General features: G+C 38.8%; 1 protein-coding gene across 2 annotated transcripts in view; it reads left to right on the forward strand.

The window, feature by feature from the left end:
* The window catches only part of TMEM63B (transmembrane protein 63B), a 2,399,602-nt gene that overhangs the window by 844,176 nt on the left and 1,535,754 nt on the right, over positions 1-19,672 (forward strand). For both annotated transcript variants that reach the window (XM_044060665.1, XM_044060674.1), the window contains 2 exons: positions 2,388-2,439; positions 14,168-14,276. In XM_044060665.1, the coding sequence (XP_043916600.1) occupies positions 2,388-2,439; positions 14,168-14,276 (161 nt within the window). The remainder of the gene's footprint in view (positions 1-2,387; positions 2,440-14,167; positions 14,277-19,672) is intronic.

The following is a 19,672-nucleotide window of genomic DNA, read 5'->3' on the forward strand; positions in this document are numbered from 1 at the left end:
GAAAGTGGGATAAACTTGGAGCTAAATTTATCTGCTACTTCACTGGCATTCTTTCAGTATGTATCTGTCCAAACATTTGGGAAAACTGAAATGCCTACAAATACTTGCTTGGAAACTCAGGGGCCTAAATTACAAAAACTATGCAGACCATCTCAAAGCCTCGTTTGTCTTGATCCATCTCAAAGCCTTGTCCCTCTTCTCAGTGTCATACAGACTCCTAGGTGGTTTCGGCCTCCCATACTGAGCCTCAACAGACCTTATCCTGTCAGACCTTCATGACATTTGCAAGTTTGATGGGTACATAAACACCTGCTTGAGATCTAAATCTCTTTTACAACAGAAATAGAACATCTTGTATGGATAGATTTGTATCACAGAGAATACCACTTCTTTGGAATCATCTTCTACTCCACATAAAGCTAAGTGTTTGTCTTAAACTATTCAAACATAATCTGGATGTACCTTGTGGATAGAGGCAACATGTAAATGATCTGCTTGCCTCCAAGTTATTCGTACTTAAAATACAAGAGCTAAACACTTCATGGGAATGTATGGCTAGACTTCTAAAGGTCCTCATGGATCAATAGCCTAGTAAGTAGCTATGAAGCTGTGAAAACAAAAACTCTGACAAAATTCATTAATTTATGGGACATTCTAATGGGCACAGGAAGACAGAGGATATTGGTTATTAAGGTACTACAGCTTGTACTTTAGGTAGAATAATGTGTGGACTGATTGGTTCACATGGTCCTTACATGTCATAGCTTCACCTGCATGACTGTTGTTTATGCTGTATTAGGAGATTCTTGTGTGCGTGCGTGTCTGTGTGTCTGTCTGTGTGTCTGTCTGTGTGTCTGTCTGTGTGTGTGTGTGTGTGTGTGTGTGTGTGTGTGTGTGTGTGTGTGTGTGAGCGCGTGCACGCATACATAGATCAGTGGATAGGTAGTAGCCATAACAAAGCTGTTTTTCATTGAGGATTTCTCTCTTGCCTTGGCATCCACAAGAGTGAAGTTTAAGACATGTGAGAGTACAGAGTAGTACTTGTAGATGACTGCGTTTCTTCCTTAGTTTTATTATCTCCAGTCTGTTCAGGGAGACACATGGAAGTGCTATTCACTTTAAAAAGTCTTCTTAGTGCATTCTTTGAGTTCTGAACTCCTCCAAAATTCAGTTGAGAGGATGCTTTATATTACACAGCCAAAACAAATGTACATTAGTAACGTGACTCATTCATAATGCTATTTTTCTATAGCTTCTATGCATACCTGTAAAGTGTAAATTACTTGTATATTGGATAAGCAAAAAATATCTGATAAAAATAGTGTTCATCGTATATAAAGATAGTAAGCCTTTACAGGAAAGGTTTGTGTTTGCTTGTTATGTCTGGTGAAATTGTTAAATCTCATCCAGTACTATGCCATGTGTGAACTTTTCAAAATAGGTTTGTGATTCCTGTTCCCCCAAGACTATCTGATTTCTCTATACTCTTGGTGCAATTTGTCATCCTGGCTTCAGCACAGTATCGTAGGACACCAACAGAGTAAGGTGAAGGTCAGGGTTACGAAAGGATTCATAAGCTACACACACACACACACACACACACACACACACACACACACACACACACACACACACACGCACACACACACACACACACACACACACACACCTCAATACACTTTGAGTGCTGAGTGCATGTTTCCACACTCATGAGAGGCTCAACTGGAATGCCGAGCATTCTTTGGTGAGCTTACTCTCAGTAGATATTTTTTGCTGTGAAAGATGCATTTCCTGGCCTTCATTGAAATGGCTGTGTCGGTCTTTAGGTAAGACTTCATCAGCTGAACTCACTCCTTGGCATCACTCCTCAGTGAGACGTTATTTGAACCCAGGGCATAGTCAAGGCCGAAGCATCTTTGCCATAGAGCTAGCTTGTCATATGTGAAAATCTTTCCTTTCATAAAGGACCTCTCAAGTTACAGGACATCTAGCAACAGTGTGGAGAGAAGTGGCATTTGACAGCTGATTGTTTGTTAAACAGTTCTGGTCTGCATAAAATTACTGTCACTGCCATGGACATTGTTTCATTTTTCACTATGATATTTCTATAGCTTGAAATAATTTACTTTTTAGGATCTTCTGCTTGTCCACAACACAATAATAATTGTTTGACAAGACAATGAATTCTGAGAGTACAAAAAATACTTGTGGATAAATGCTTTTCTTCCATAGTTTTTGTTATCCCCAGACTGTTTAGGTATCATGGTGCACTTTGTTTCCCACTCCCTCAGGTTGTTTGTGTTGTGTAACTGCTTCCAAACCTTGTGAACCTAAACGTGGTACAGAATAATTAAGGTGATAAATTTTTATTTTATTCTGTTTTATAGAAAATAATGCCTACAGCTTTGGTCGAACAACAATTGGAAATCTGAAATCAGAGTAAGTACAGAATTTTTGATCACATGGTAAGCCTGTCCCACAATCTTGCTGTTATGGTCATGATTTCAGGACTTATAAAAACATTTCAGTTGATTTATATGTAACTGTTGTGGTGTTTTGTGTTTGCACTGCACTTGCCCTACAGCCATACACATGTAGTACTGTTGTATGTTCAGCTGTATGCGTATATAATATGTAAAATATTATAAGACAAAGTAATCTTGTGAGGTCAGAAATGATTGTATTTTAATCTGCTACCTGGAATAATGTCATTAGGTAGTTTTTCATGGCTTTTACATTCAGCTGTCATAGTTTGGTAACCATGTCCATTGTTTCTTGCACTTGATTTTTTATGATCCACAAGTCTGTATCAGATAATGATGTCTGCACTTACCCTATAACTATACACCTTAATGTTGATGGGTGAGATTCTGGGATGTCTACCTTACAGTTATTTGACGTGTGCTAGATACACTGTAACACAGCTGATGGTGCATCATCAGATTTATATATTTCATGTATGATAAAAAAAACTGGTATTTAGAAAGTTGCAGAATTAAAAATGGGGAAAAAAGGAAAAGGAAGCTGTGCTTTTGATTTATGTTAATGTTTAATTATCTGGGAACCACTGCACTGTGCTGCAGGTCAGATTTGTAAATGCTGAACAAGATCTTGCCATCCTAATCACACTATATAACTATTTAACCATCATATTTTCTAGCTAAAAATTTATGCCAGCTAATGTTCTCTTGAATATATTAAAGTAGGTTGTACCAGAGTTCAATCCAGGTGCTGGAGTGTGCCTTTTCTTTTTCAGAGGTGAAAAATCAGTTGTCACCATAAGGGTATTGTAACTTTATGCTTAACATTAACAGTTAACACCTATTTCATATTTTTGGACTGCAGCCAACCAGCTCCCCCAGTGTAGTTTAGCTTACAAAAGATAGTCAATTGGTTGTTTACTATTCCGTTATTGGTGCATTTGGATGCATTCTGAATGTCAGGACATACCAATAAATATATCTGTCAATGATTTCAAGCAAAATGAAATGGTGAACAGTCACAGACAGTCCATTTCTCTTCTAATTAAGAAGACTGCTGCAGTCGCTATGGTTGCTTCCTCACAACTATTAGTCTCCCATTCAGTTCTTAGCTGGGGTACTTTTTTCTCTGTCTTCCTCGGTTCTAGTTGGTTTACAAAACTGATTTGTTTTTGTCCCTCTTTATAGATGTTTCTGTGTTTTTCTAGGGTCTTTCTTATTGTGTCATATTTATATGTCAGACTTTTTTTTTTGCCTCAACCTTATTTTATACACAGCCCTTAAGTTGAATATAACAGAATCGTGTAGCTCACCTTGAATATTTCAATGCATAACTAGATTTTCTGGCCATTTCTCAAGACCTACCACCTCAAAGTTTTCTAGGATTTCATGCAAGGATGGGAAGTGGTCTCATTAAGTGACAGGAGTGATAGAATTAATTACCTACAGCATGTATGACCTGTCAAAAGAGCGTCACTGTAAGGAAGCTAGAGCCATACCTCTCAACTGTCCAGAATTTTCAGACTGTCTAGATTTTGTCATATACTTTAGGTGTGTTCCTTGCAAAAAATAGTGTTTTTCTGATAAATCAATCATTGAGGATTTCAATCACTGAATGACAAATATTTGAGTTTCAGACTTAATATTTTTTCAAAAATGCACACTCATGCAAAACCCACTCCTTGTAAAATTTGTGGTTTTCTGGCATATAATTGAGGATTGCAGTCATTAAGTAATGACAAATGTTTCAGTTTTAGATGCGTTATCTTTCAACAAATTGCATGCTAATGCAAAGTCTGTTTTCTATCAACTTTCTAAGTTTAATAGAGGAATATTTAAATTTTGGCCCTGGTTTTGAGTCTTTGCTCCCCCATTAGTTTTGGCTTTGTTTCTGATATAATGATCATATAGCAAGAGACTGAGAGGTATGTTTGGAGCTATAATATTCAGATGCCTAACCAGCAGTTATTACCATTTAAAACAAACTGAATTAATAACAAGTCGACCTACCGGCAGTGTGAAATGACTGCCCGCAGTAGAAATCGAGTGTTGTTATTACCTACAAATAAAACACACTGAATTTTATTCAGTAAATCATGACAACTAAAAAAGTTAAGTAAAGCAGGATACAATGACTTTTCACCTTAAACTTTTATTAATAGGCATCAAATATTATTGTGATCTACAATAAAAAACAAGAAAAGAGACAAACTGTCCTAATACGGCACCAAAACCATCTACTGTAGGCATAAATATGTCAAAAATGAATGAATGTATTGAATGAAAAAGCCAAGTCTATGTACCTGAACATTTCAGTTGTGGAAAGGCTGAGGAAAAGGGGGGGGGGGTGCATGTTTTTCCTTTTAAAAATGTAAGAGTTAAATGGGCCATCTGCATACAAGTTTAAATTCAGTTTATTACTGTAAGTAACTAAAGAGTTAGATTTTGGCGTTTGGCTTTGTCATATTTTACTATAGTGAATTATTGAAGAGTTAGATTTTGTCTTTTTTTTTAGCTGTCCTGATATAATTTATAATGTATTTGAGAATGAGCCTGTCAGTCACTAAAGATCTTGAATGATATGGGGGAGTGCAAGGGTGTGGTTTGCTACTGTGCATCCAGGGTGGTACTACTTTGGGAAATAACCAGACTTTCCACTTAAATGACCCTGGTTAGGCCCAGTAATGTCAAAACAGTTGTATAATTATTGGAGTGTGGCTTGTTAACCTAAGGTCATTGTTAAAACCAATGTGGTAACAGACAGGTATTTTTTTTATTTAATTTTTAATTTATTTATTTCTTGACTAGGTAAACAAAGTGGTCATCTTGGACTCTTTTTAGCCATGACCTAGTCCAGAGGGACAATAATTCACATCAGTTTTTGTTATATTTTGTACCATAGTATGTGTTGTTATTTGTACTCTAAAGTTTTTCAGCACAACTCGTTTGTAAAAACGTAGACCCGTGGTTTTAATTGAATCCTTCACAGTTTTCTAGTTAAGCACATACAGGCATAATTAATTGCTGCTATCCTTAAAAATTCCATCTTGAGTTTCTGTGAACTTCTGGTGCCTTTGCGGGGAGGATGCAGGGTCATGCTGTGAAGTCTGTGGTCCATGGGTTTGTTTTTGGGCCCCTTATTATTTGCATTAGTTTTAATTTTCTAAATAAAACAAGGTATTTATCTACCAATGTTCTTTAATATACAAAAGAATAAATCAAGAAAAAAATATGATAAATGGCTAAGGAAAGCAGCGGTTTGTAATTAAAAAAAACGGAGGATCCTGCAGCTTTATCAAAGTGAAATGCAATTAAAAATAAATGTGCAGGGAACCATTTTTGGTCATAAACAACTCAGCTAACATGAAAAGTAGCCTGCAGCTGTGGGTTATTGCTGAAAAGAGCTTTACCTAGGATTTTAAGAATGGTACCCCAACATCTAGTTGTTGCCCTCCCAAATGAATAGCCATAAAATTGTGATTTGTACACCAAACTACTCTGCTGCTACCCCCCCCCAGAGTAAAAATCCTTTAATTAAATGTGCTATTATTGCATTAGCAGTCTTTAGTGGATAACTAGTAATATAACGTGCACAGCAGTCTGGGACTTGGCCATCTTTTTGCTGGCTCACTTGTACCCTTTTAATTTCATTTATATTTGTGAGGCTATGACATTTTGTACCCTTGCACTGGAAGAAATTTGCTTCCTTAAAATTAGGTTTTATACACTTTTTGGCTTTTGTTTGGTGTTTGCCTATCTACACCTACAGTGCTGAGGTTATAAAAATATATTTAAAAAACCCATAACTCATAACTGTGGAGTACTGCAGTAAACATTATTTTTCTGATTTTAATCATTTTTATTATCTTAACCTGGCTAAGATAAAGCAAATGCTGTACTTTTAATTATTCACAATACTTAACTCAGTTTTTGAACTTTGTTATAGGGTAGTATTTATTAACTATTTCAGTATTCAGCATTTTTCAGAAATTTTGTCCTGAGTGCTAAGTAACCAACACAGGCTACATATTTAAGAGAAATCCTCTTAGTGCATGGAGCGCCGTGAGTATGCTCCAGTATTGGGGAAGAAAGGTAATCTAGTTAAGCACTTCATTAGAGAGACGGACAGTCAAGTGCACCCCCAAGCATTGTTAAGATTAGGTATCGCACTAGGCACTAAGAAATAACAGTGCCAGCCAGAAAACAATAGCGGCAGAAGTCTGTTTTTGGCTGCTGTTTGTGCCTACAGTCTGTCCCTCACTTTGTTTCAAAATCTTTCCCTTGCATATGTTGCTCTCTGACAGCACTCATAAAGTTCAACAGCCCTCATTATTAACTTTTTTCTTTTTTTCTGTATCTAGTATCACATGGAGCAGATGTATCTATAAGCAGTACAAAATAAAATATGGTTGGGTCCCTGATCATAACCTACTGTTATGTGTTCTCGACATGGACGCCAAGATTCTTGAATTTCTAGGCATCCATGTCTCAAAGACATAATGTGGTTCCAATCAGAGACTCGATCATGATCCTCTATATTTGAGGCATACAGCACTATCAAAGGTAGAAATTGGAAGGTGGGCAGCTGGGCACATGGTAATCTTTGCTCTGGTTGGTCATATCATTAAAGGAGTTTATCAGTGACCTTTACCTCTTAAGTATACTGCATTATGAGTAACTTTCTTCATTTTGAGTTTTAAAAAGTCCATTTTCCTCTCTGTTCTACATTGAAAGGGTCTGTCACACATTCTGTGTTAAAAGTTTGCTTTAACTAATATCCATAGTAAGTAATAATAAATCATATTATTTCATGGATAACTTATGTAACACAGGTTTAACCATCATGTGAGCTTCGTAGATGAAGATTGTAGCAAGCTGTTAGTATGTGTTCTACATTTTGTACATTTGTTCCACATTATAATGAGAGGTAGTGTTCTACATTTTGAAGATGGAAGATTGAGAAATATGCAAATGCCAGTCACCCACCATAATTTCTACCATTCGTTCAGTAACCTAAAAGCAAGCAATATTTGTAATTGAAATCCATCAGCTATATTGTGATTCTGAATCAAATTTTCTGTGCATAGTGTCTTACCTCTGCATGTCGTTTGTAAAACGATAAATGTTTACATGTATAATGCTCTCCATGTGCACAGTGTCTGACGGAGAGCAGCAGAACACTTAAAAGTCCAATAGTTTAGATTAATCATGGAGTGGTAGTCCCCACAGCAGTGAAATCTGTGCTTGTGTATTCAGCATCACCTGAGTGCATTAGGGGAAGAGGGTATTTGTCAGTAACTTATCAGGTCATCAAACGTGGTCAGAATCATGAAAATGTATGGCAGTGCAGTTCAATGTTCAGCATATAACCTGGGAGAATGTAGGTTTGGGCTTAGAGGGTCAGACTGAATAGTCAGTATATTACTCATGATGGTAGATTGTTGGAGGGGTCAGATCCCATATACCCATACAACCCAGTGCCTGTGGCTTCCATCCATTAAGATATATAGTTGCAGTCAGGCAGTCACCTTACATTCTAGTTTATGACCAATAGCATAGATTCATTGAGTCCTGTTTTTGTCTGCTTTAATACATGCCATAAGTGTTTCTTCCTTATTAATATTTGCCTGTTATGTTCTGTCTGTCCAAACACACACTTCAGATTTTTTCGTGTGGAGCAGTGTCCATGGGGGTTCAAGTGCAAGGCTTGTAAGGTCCTCAGGACATGCCAACACACATAAATGTAAAATAAGTGTTGGCAGTGATTCAAACCTTTAAAAATATCTCATCACTTATGGACTTTGGGTCCTCTTTTAGTGGTCACAGACAATAATACCATGATGTGGTACCTGAACAAGCAAGGGAGCACAGTGTCATACCCTCTTTGCCGGTTGGCAGTGATGGCCTGGGAGCTGTCTCTATGGCATTTTCTGATTCTTCAGGCATCATACATTCTGTTAGAGAAAAACACAGTGGCAGACAGACTCAGCAGATCCTGGATAGATCCACATGAGTGGACGCTCCATGTGCAGGTCTTCTGAGACTTGATCCATATGTGGAGAATGCCTGAAGTACATCTGCTCACCTTCTTTAAAACAGACAACTGAAAATAATTCTGCTCAAACCATCTATGCAACCTTGCTTGGAAAACAGACATTCTATTATTCTCATGGCCAGGAATGTTCCTGTATGCATTTTCGCCCTTTCCAATGATTCTCAAGGTACTTTTATAGATTCAGAATTACCCTAGATCATTCTGGTAACCCCCTTTTGGCCCAGGCAAAGTTGATTCTCCCTTTTAATTGAATTGGCTGAGGGCAATTACCACAAGCTTCCTCACAGACTGGATCTGCTCACACAGCATCAGGGATGGATGGTACACCCCACCAATTGCAACTTGACACCCTGGGTGACTCTATTTTGATACCTTTTAAGCTCTTGTTCCATGAGGATGTGCTCAGGTATTTAAAGAGGAATGAAATATTTGTGTGACTGACTTAGCAGGTGGCTTGTCATATGTTTCTATCAAAGTGCATCATGTGGCCATCTGAGCTTGCCTGTCCATGGATCCCTCTCTTTTGTCTCTTATTTGGGGGTCACACAGTTTATTGCATGTGAGACACCCTGTAGTTCAAATGTCTCCTCCCTGGGATCTCAGCCTTGTTCTTGAAAAACTGACCTTATCTCCTTTTGAATATGCCTCATGGCTGATTTACAGCTGATTACTTGGAAGACTCTTTGTCATAGTTGTGACATCTGTAAGGCTGTAAGACAAGTCTTTGAGCCGCAAGCTGTCATGGGGAGCCAACCCTATCTAATTTTTTTCACAAGGATAGGGTTGTGTTTCGCACTAATCCATCATTCATGCCTGAAGTAGTTTCTGAATTTATCTAGAAACAAGCCATCAGTCAACCAGTGTTCTGTTCTAATCCAAAAAACAAGGGAGAAAAGGTTCTATATGCCTTGGATGCACACAGGCAGCTCAGGTACTTCCTTGAAAAGCAAAGCCTTTTAGGAATGCTAAACAGCTTTTTGTCTCCTTTATGGGGACTAAAAGAGGTTAACCTATCTTTAAGTGAACAATAGCATGATGACTGTCTTCTGCTATTGTTTTCTGTTACTCCTACCATGGTAAATCTCCAGGTAAGGTTAAGGCACTCTCAGCTAGGGTCTTATCCTCTTTGATGGCATATTGGAAAGGGATGAACTCTGGAAGCATTCTTGAGGCAGCATCCAGGTCCTCTGTTCATACTGTCACAAAGCCCTTCAAACTGAATTCCTTTTCAAGCTCCAGAACAGTGTCCACAGGGTCTTGGATCCTTATCCATTTATGTCCCAGGTAGGGTAAGATTTGGTAATCTACCCAGTATGCCACTGTGGCAGTGGAAATGATGAACATAGAACAGCTGCATAAGTTCTACTTATCTGTAAGAGAAAATGTTTGAATTCCTCACTGCCCCCATGGCAATAGCCTCCTACAGTCCCCCAGGTTGTGCATAGTTGAGATGGGTTTCAACTTATTTAATTTGATTGTTGCTGGATTTGTTTTTTATATGGTATTATGATTGGCAGCAAATTTACTCTTGCTAGATCATTCTGGCTTCAGGTACATTCTTCTCCTTCTTTGTGGAAGTGAAACACTTACTTCCTGTAAAGGCCGAAGGCTTCCCTCTCAAAATATGCTTAGCCAATTAGCTGTCACAGAAAGAGAGAGGGACAGGAGTCTGAGTTTTTTGTAAGCTAACCAGTATAGGGTTACCCTGGAAGAGAACTCAAAATGGCACTGAGGCAGTGAGGAATTCGAACATGTACTGTTTCAGGTAAGCAGGACTTGTGGAACTGTACTTTCCAATCTGAAACTCAATGGTGACATTAACCCCCAAACCTGGCCCAACTAAACAGTGATGCTGCAACACAGCCTTCACAACTATAAATGCTTGTAGATCTACTTCTCCATCTACTGTGAATCCAAACTCCTGCTTCTAAACATGAATGTTAAAAGTGTATGTAACCCAATCCAGGACATTCACGCATATCTGTCTACTCACTCCCATGACATATTCGTTACTACTGAAACCTGGTTAGTGAATGATATACTAGATAATAATAAAGACATTCTCCCGGATGTAATGTACTCCACTTGACAAGAAGTGTTGTGCTGGTGGTGTTACCATTATGTACAAAGCCTGGTTAGAAATAGCCCACTCCCCCTACCGATTACAACATTTAACTTTACTGAACTCCTCATATCATTCCTCAAAATCGGCGATAGTCACGGTGTATTTCAGCTGTTTATATTCCACCTGGTAACAACATTTCAACAGCAGAAGATGTCCTACTGGATATCTCAACATGTTCATCATGAAACTACTGTACTAGGCATCCTCACATAGACAGCTGCTCAACATTGACACTACCTCAGAATTAACTTGTAGTCGTCACACCAGCTAATCATCGGCACCACTGGAATTGATACAAAGTCTGACAGGCACTCAGATTTAGATTGGAGCCGTACCAACAAGCCAAATACAATTGAAACATTTGGGTGCATGCTAGACGCAATGATCAACCTCCTTCCCACCTATGCAGTCAGAAACTGAAGTACCTAATCCAAAAACATTTATAATAAGGTACGTAATGCAACAAAATTTAACAAAGACACATTTGTCAATACTCTAACCCAATATAACTGGAACATATTAAAATCCGTGGCACTTGATGCCACCATCTCACACTTCGTGTAAACTTTAATAAATACTGTTAACAGTCTAGCCTCTGTGCTAATGAAAAGAGTTGAATCAAACTGTGGCTTATGAAAGAAACCAAAAGCATCATGCTTCAAAAGAGCCATAGTCTGGAAAGACTAGCATGAAAGCAAAACACAAAGTACATTTCAAACATTGAGGCATTTATGAAATCTCACTAAGGAATGCATTAGAATAGATAAACCTATTATGCTAACCTCAAATATAAATGACAGAAAACTCCAAGCCCTTTTTGGTCATCACTAAACAAGCTAATGTGTCCTGTGACGCAATACCATCTCAATTCAACTCCTATTTTATACAGATAGTACTGTCTCTGATTAGTACTTCTAATAGCTCACCTGTCTCACTCTCTCTCCCCTCTCATTCTGTATGTCACTCATCCTGTCCTAACAAGTCACATTCATTCTCCTTCCTTCCTGTCTCTACCTTTACTGTAAGAAAACGTATACTGAAATTAAAACCAACCTTTTTAGCTGCTGACCAGCTTCCAACAGAATCTCTAAAAAGAGCAGCTGAAACTATAGCTTTTCATGTATCCATACTAATAAACTGATCTGAGAGTGATGTCCAGTCCATCTGGAAAAACTATACGCTACCACTTCACAAAGGTGGCATCTCAACAGACCTATCGCTATCTTAATCCCTTTATAAAAAAAAGATTTGCTTTGGAACACTGCTTGTTTTTCGTGATTTTTGGGAATTATTAATAAAATAAAAAATAATTAAAATAAATATTGTGACTGAGCTCCAACGAAGTTTTAACACCAATAGTTTGTCTGTTTTTGTTTCCTCAACACTTGTGGTGGTGAGGTTGCAACTAGACAGATTCCTATACTTCTTTAGTTTTCATTTTTTAAAGACTACAAAAATGCATCTTGCAAGCTGGACATTTAGTCTAACGACATTCTGTCCAAAACACAGCATGGCTTTAGACCTCACTGTAGTACAACCACCGCTCTTCTCAGCTTCACCAATATCATAAACCAACACAGGAATAATGGCAACCTTGTACCTTCACTATTTTTAGAATTATCAAAAGTATTTGACACCATATCCCATCAACATTTTCTTACTGAACTTTCTTCCCGCATTCTCAACCAGCTCTCTCTCTCATGGTGCCATAACTATCTGACTGACAAGCAGCAAGCAGGCAAGTGGAAACAAAATCTCACCTCCTTCCTACCAATTACTTTTGGCATCCCACAAGGATCAATATTAGGCCGTGTCTTATTCAGCATTTTTATAAACAAATGACATACTACCACCCACCTTGCTAGCATAGTTCAATATGCTAATGATCGACCCTTACATGTGCAGCCCCATACCTAACAGCACTTCAGGACATTACCCAAAGTATTTTCACTACCTTCAAAAGAAATGCAAGTCTACTTTTAAATCTTAAAAATGCAAAGTTTATGCTCTTCACCTCTAAATATCAAAATGAAGCATACTCTTTCAAAATAACCTCATCCAACAACACAAAAATTGAAACTGTAACCAAAACAAAACATCTGGATGTCCTAATTGCCAATAACCTCAAATTTGACTAAAACATATTGCAAGCCATTAAAACACACACCAGAAATGACACTTCCTCCATTGTACCAAAGACTACATGACAGATGATGCAAGACAAACACTAGCATCTGACAACCTTCCTCCATCCTTACTATATGCTGTGCCTATTATTACAGACTTAAATACTGCACTTAAAGCTAAACATGCTGCCTATTTAGTAGTGTAATCAAATTTACTGCCAAACTGATGTATAGGACTCATCACTGCAGAGTCCTGAAACAACTAAATTGGCTTGAGTTACCTAACATACTCACAGCTTAGTACTGCACACAATCTTAGAAATGCTCTAGAAAGATCCCCTACAGCCCTGCTCTACAGGTAGAAACTTTCCCTCAACCAATAAGTTGTTAGTAATCACAGTATCTGAGGAAATCAAACCCTGTACCACAGGAAATACATTTCACAGCCTTAATCCTCTGTGTTAACAGACAACTATATGTTTTATGCAATATGTCTCTGAAAAAAAAAAAAAATAGTTTGTCATGAGTATCTTAAATGTATCTGCTGGAGCTTTTCTCCTAGGGCCTCTGCTGAAAATTAGATTTGCCCAGTTGGGCCTTAGTGGTCAACAACGACAACTAAATAAGTAATGTCAATACACAAAGGTACTTTAATTATTTTCTGTCTCCTGTGCTTGATTCTGATGTATTGCACATGGGTATGGCACAAATGTCCAGATACTTAAACAGTACATCTGTAGAGGAGATAGAGAACACGATCATTCTTAGAAGGGTTTCTGTCGTGTGCGCTTGTATTCAAAATAAGAAGGGGAATATGTTCACACAGCAGACACATTTCTAACAAGACCGCATCTTCTCCATCGCCATTCTCCTTAGCGGTTTGTAATTTTCATTTTTCTTCGTTTTTTTCTTTCTCGCTCTTTTTTTTTTAAATGCTACAGCAGTTCGATTGAGCCAGCAGCTCAGCAAGGTTTCAGGGCTGGATTTATTTTGTGGAACATGCTCGATTTACACTGGGTAAACTAAATGATCAATCCCATCAGTTTTCACATTTTTGAATAATACAGACCATTAAGTGCATACAATGTATATGTAGCAATTTGGTTAGACATATAAAAAGAGACTTAAATGGTCACATTAAGACTGACCCACAAAGAAAAATAATCAAAGAAATGTTCAGTAAATGAAATTAGGCTGATGCTGCTGAAAGTCTCATTTGTGGAGGTACAAAAACATTGAAACAGCAACTGAAAATGTATTTCCTAGAAGGAAAAAGCGACAATGCAAACCTCTCTTGGAAGTGAATGGGGGAGGGGGTAATCTGTCTGTAGATGCTCTGTTCTCCTGTTGATTATTCCCTATCTTTCTTGTGTCTTTGCAGGGATCAGTTATTATGGTTGCACACTACCTTTGCCTTTTTTTACCTTTTGATGACTGTATACATTATGCGTCGTCACACATCTAGAATGCACTACAAAGAAGATGACCTGGTAAGGACACACGTACAGTTCCTTTCTAATGATTTTGTTGGGTAGTTGTCTCTGAACCAGGTGCTCAGCAATTGCATTTGATAACAGACTAAGATTATTACCAATGGGAAACATGTTGCAAGGTATAAAACAATTTATTTTGACTTTATTAATTATCGTATGATAAACAAGAGGTAAGCATGTGTAATAGCTTGCTAAGTACATCAGATCATCAGTTTGTGCTGTTTTTGTTGAGTAGTACTTGAACATTATGCTGACTGTTAGCTGGAGAAAAAATGTGGTCATTTGACATCAGACAGCAGCTGCAAATCATTTTTTATCCATCGTGGTACTCGATTCATAATGTTGACTGTATGGTTCTTTAGACAATGCAGAATATGTACGAGTTTATTATATAGTAGCAAAACACGTGATTGACTCCTTTTTATTAAATTATGTATTAGAATGGAATTTAGTTAACAGGATTTATTTGTATGGTGAATGCTTCTTTATTAGTACATGCTGTCGTTATTTGACAAAACATTATCTTCTGTGTTGAATTGTCATAGACGCTTTAGCAGGGATGACTGAATTCTGGTACTGCTAGTAGGGAGGTGGGGGCTGCTTATGAGCATGTGACTGTAGGTTTATGTAAGGGACTTGTCATCCACCATTGTGCATTAACCAGCTATCCTAAACAGTCAACATTTCTAAGATGACCACACTTTGCCCATGATCTTTACAGACCAGAATCGTACCTGATCCATTCATAGCCACTGTCTCTCAGAATCAGTCTTAGTTTGAATGCTATATTATTCCAGTTTGGCACCAATCCATTGTTATTTAGAAACGTGTTTCTTGTAGTGCTGATGTATGCTTTGCTTATTTACCTTTGTGGACAGGCATGACCTACTCCTTAAAGGGTCCTCAACCATCATCTGAGTTTAAACCTCAGTTTAAGGTGTAAGTTGTCCATTAAACGTATATGCCGTTCTCTTGAGTTATATAATGTGCATCTGGCTAGTCCTCGTCATTCAGCTGTATTGAAGTGTTTAGCTTTATTTGAAGGCATATGCAGGAACAAACAAGCTTATGATTGAGAAGTCATCAGTGGGGATGGATGCAGATTTTAGTCTGTTGTTGTGGCAGATTTTTCATGCTATCCAAATGTATTGTTGACAACTGCCAGCAACTTTGGTTTTAGCAAGGAAGCAATGAAATTCAAAAAAAGGATTCTGACACCGGAGCTGTGAATTGTTTTGTTTTCCAGATGGAACTGAATGCTGTGCAGAACTATGCAGCAGCACCCTTCAACCAGTGCTTTTGTGCTGTAGATTGCAGTTGCACCAGTCAGTGTAAGGAAATGATGTCAGACTCAGTACTGGACTTGTTTTTCTTCTGTTGCATTCATGTGAACACACACACACACACCAAAACAAAAATAAATAAAGCTGTCAGGACTATGCATGAAACTGCCCTGACTGTTGGTTAGACCATTTCAACCTTCAAGTGGACAAATCAGCCCAAGCCAGGCTGAGATTTGCTCAAATGGACAGTAAAAGGGAAAGGAAATTTCAAGAAAATGTGGTGACAGTGAAATCCATATGCAACTATAAAATGGCTTTGTGTAGATCAACCAGGTGTTCATAGTATAGCTAAAAGATGTGATGAATCTGACAACAAGTACACAAATAATAGATATGAAGGATGGATGCAAAGATGTCCTCATTAGGGTGTACTAATGCCAGCATAGGCGGTGTCTCACTTACATCACTGGCAGATATGTACAGTTTAAAATCGGAATCCTGTTTCTTTCAGGAAATGTTTAATGTGCCGTAAGGTGAAGTAAATGATGTACTTAACTGCGTAGCACACCATAACTGCATAGCACGCCGTAACTGCATAGCACACCGTAGCAGCATAGCACACCATTCATTTCATTGATGCATTGAGTGACATTGGATTTCTGTTCATTGGTCTGAAGCACTGGGGCTTCAGTACAGAACAGACCAGTGCTCAACACCCTACAAAGTGGTGCATTCATTCATGAAATGACTGTAACATGTTATGAGTGCCCACATCTCAGCTGTGCAGGCATTTTCCAGGATGGGTTTAGGGGTTGTCTATCTGGGACACACAACCTTGCAGACTTGTCTCCCCCACATGTAATGAATACCAGTGATGCTTGTGATCAACATGTGCTTGCAATCCGGGGGGCACACAGCAGTACAGTCTGCACTCCCACATGTAATAGGCACTGGTAGTATCAAGAAAACGGGTGTGGCATCTTACAATGTGCAGAGCATTGCAAGCTGTGCATGCCATATGAAAAGGGCACAGACAATGTCAGAGGAGGAGATGAACTGTCTTGGACAGCACACAGCAGTGCAGATTGTGCCCTTCACAGAAAGGGGGCTGTGACATCTTAGGTGATGACATTTAGCAGTGCAAGCTATACTCCCCACAGACAGTGGATGAAGGTTGCATGCAGAGAAGATGTGTAATGTCTTACTTGAGAGACAGCAGTTCATGCTTTACTTCATCATGTAAATCTTGCAGGTAGCATCCAGGGAAAGGTTCTGCTATTTTATGTGGCACACATACCTGCTGGCAGCGTTCCACTTGTAATGGGCACAGGTGGCATCAGAAGAGGGTGTGTTGTGCTAGGAAATGCACATAAGTCCAACAGTGTTCATATGTAATGGGCACAAGTGATGCACATAGAAGATGTCTATCACCATGCATGGATGACTGTCTTATTCAAGCCTCTTCAGGGGAGGCATTGCAGAGGGTCTTGAAGGACATTGCCCACCTCCTGATCAGTCTGATGTATTCACTGAATCTACGAAAGCCAGGCTTTACCCAAAGAGAAAGAAAAGAGAAAACTGTTCTTGCTTCAGGAAAAGTTGTTGTAGATTCAGATGGTTCATTTTTGGCCTGGGTCAGAGGACATCTCTGTCAGCCTGGACATTCCAAAAGGCAGAGAGCTATATGTCAGCCAGCATCCTGAAGGAGCCAATGGACAAGATACAGATGAAAAAGATCCAATGGTGTCTGAAAAACCATTAACAACAGTCACCTACTGAACAAAGCACTTCTCCTGATTCTGTCTGTCAGGAAGGGATTCAGCTGGTGATCCCAAAGATGTGGCAAAATTGAGGAGATGCTCAGTCTCCCCGAGAGTACACAGTTTTTTACTATAGCGGTATGTGAGATCTGATTGGTGTTGTCCACACTGATCTCTTCAAGGTGCATGGCACATAGAGAGCCACTTCTTGACCAAAATACATTTCAGCCTGAAACAGTCAGGGGTCCTCACTATAGCTGTAGGACCCCCCCAGAACACTGTGACAGTAATCACAGACATCAGCATATTGGTACTTAGGCAGAGAGGTAAACATTCTAAGACGTTTGTCAAAGTGTAGCAATAAACATGAGACATGGGTTGTAATGCAGGTGTTTATCCAATGGTAACAATCATTTCCCTCTGTCCCCACCATGAAGGTAGTGGCAGACAAGATGATAAGCTCCATATTCAGCAGCCACATATGGAAAGTGGATTTACCTGTGTTCCAGGATGTAATGACAAGGTGAGGAGTACGTGTGATAGAAATGTTTGTCTTAAGGATGAACTGACAGCTGAAGAGGTTTTGCTGCAGAGTCCTATGCATGGAAGCATGGGCAGTACATGGATTTTTATCCCCTGAAAGGAAGTCTTTACACCTTCCTACGTATTTCACTAAGTGTTGCAGAATGTCAAAAAGGGCATAGCTAGGCTTATTCTAGTAGCCTGGTCTAAATAGTGAATGTAAATGGAGAGTGTTTCTTTAAAATGTATATATGATTATTTTAACTGATGTTTGATTAATTTGATGATTGTTTGATTAATTGTATTTAAGTGAATATATATGTGTGTGTGTGTGTGTGTGTGTGTGTGTGTGTGTGTGTGTGTGTGTGTGTGTGTGTGTGTGTGTGTGTGTGTGTATATATATATATATATATATATATATATATATATATATATATATATATATAGATGTATGGTGTGGCATATTTTGTAACTCCAGGAAGGCTGTACCGAGGCGCCAGAGTGTTATTCAGTGTGAATAAACTATTTAATGCAAGATTGGTGTCATCTTTTTCGCTGGCTTTGTAGTCTGGTGTGTTATCCTAGTAGCCTGTCTCTAGCCAAGGCATTTGTGTTTCTGCATGCTTGTCCTTCTTGTTAAAGAAGGACCAGTACAACTCACACACACCTTTGCTGTGTGAATCTCTGAGCTTGGAGTCCTGATATGCATAGCCCAGTGCTGTCCCTAAACCTCTCAATATGAGGCCCTCAAAGTCAGTTTCTCAGAGAAGAGTCTGTGTATTTTGCAAGAGGCAAGAAGGCTTAGCTTTAGAAAATGTGGGTGGCCAAATGGAAGAAGTTCCTGTTATGGTGGGGATCAAGAGACATCCTAAAGACATGATCTAGACAAGAGGAGATGATAAAAGTACTTGCCAGAACTCTTTCAAAATGGCCTGTCCTGTAAGTCAGTTAGAGTGCCCTTGTCTGCTGTTCCAGCGTTACTCCCCTTGAACCCGCGCGTTTAAGCTCAATGTACAGTGAAGCAACTCCTCAATGAGTTTGTAAACCTCGGACAACATAGCAAATTATTGACATTCCCTAGAGGGCATCATTTCCTACTGGAGCAATTAACCCTAGCCCTCTTCAAAGCCAACAAGCTGCTTAGTGGCTCTTACGTTCTTGTGTTGGTTACTATTACCTTGCGTGAGTCTCTGAATTTCAAGTCCTGATATGCAAGGAAGCATTTTGCATCTTTCATAAAGTAAACCTTCCTTTCCCACATTGGTATGTGCAGGAGCACTTAACCAGCTTATCCATCTGTCTGTCTTCTATCCTAACCCACAAAACAAGGGTGAAAGGATATTAGTTCTGGATGTGCATATGCAGCTCAGGTATTACCTAGAATGAACAAAGAAGTTCAGGCAGTCTGTACAGCTTGTTTGTATCTTTCTCAGTGCACTAAGGCAGCAGGGAACAGTCTTCTTGTAAATTTGTATCAGTGTGTGTGTGAGGCCATTGTCTATGTGCTTTACACTTTGAAGTGACCAGTTCTGGCACCTACCTGGACAGACAGTGCAGACCTTCTTCAGGCTTTAGTTTAGTAGCTGCTTTGTGTAATTTCTGTAGGTGGAATTCCAGATGTGGGCATTTTGTTGGAATCTCTGAGCTAATTTAGGTATTTGTAAGAGTGACTTTTCTGAACTTCATATTTAGTCATTCATGTATTCCCACTGAGCTTGCATACCTTCCACAGGGATGGGGAGATGGCAGTAACTAAAACAGTAAAATTTAAGTAAGTAAAGGAATTTGTGCATTTTTATAAAATAGATTGGGATGCTTGCAGTACCAT

This window comes from Protopterus annectens, chromosome 1.part0, assembly GCF_019279795.1.
Source record: "Protopterus annectens isolate FY-2018-M chromosome 1.part0, PAN1.0, whole genome shotgun sequence".
In the NCBI taxonomy this organism is placed as follows: Eukaryota; Metazoa; Chordata; order Ceratodontiformes; family Protopteridae; genus Protopterus; species Protopterus annectens.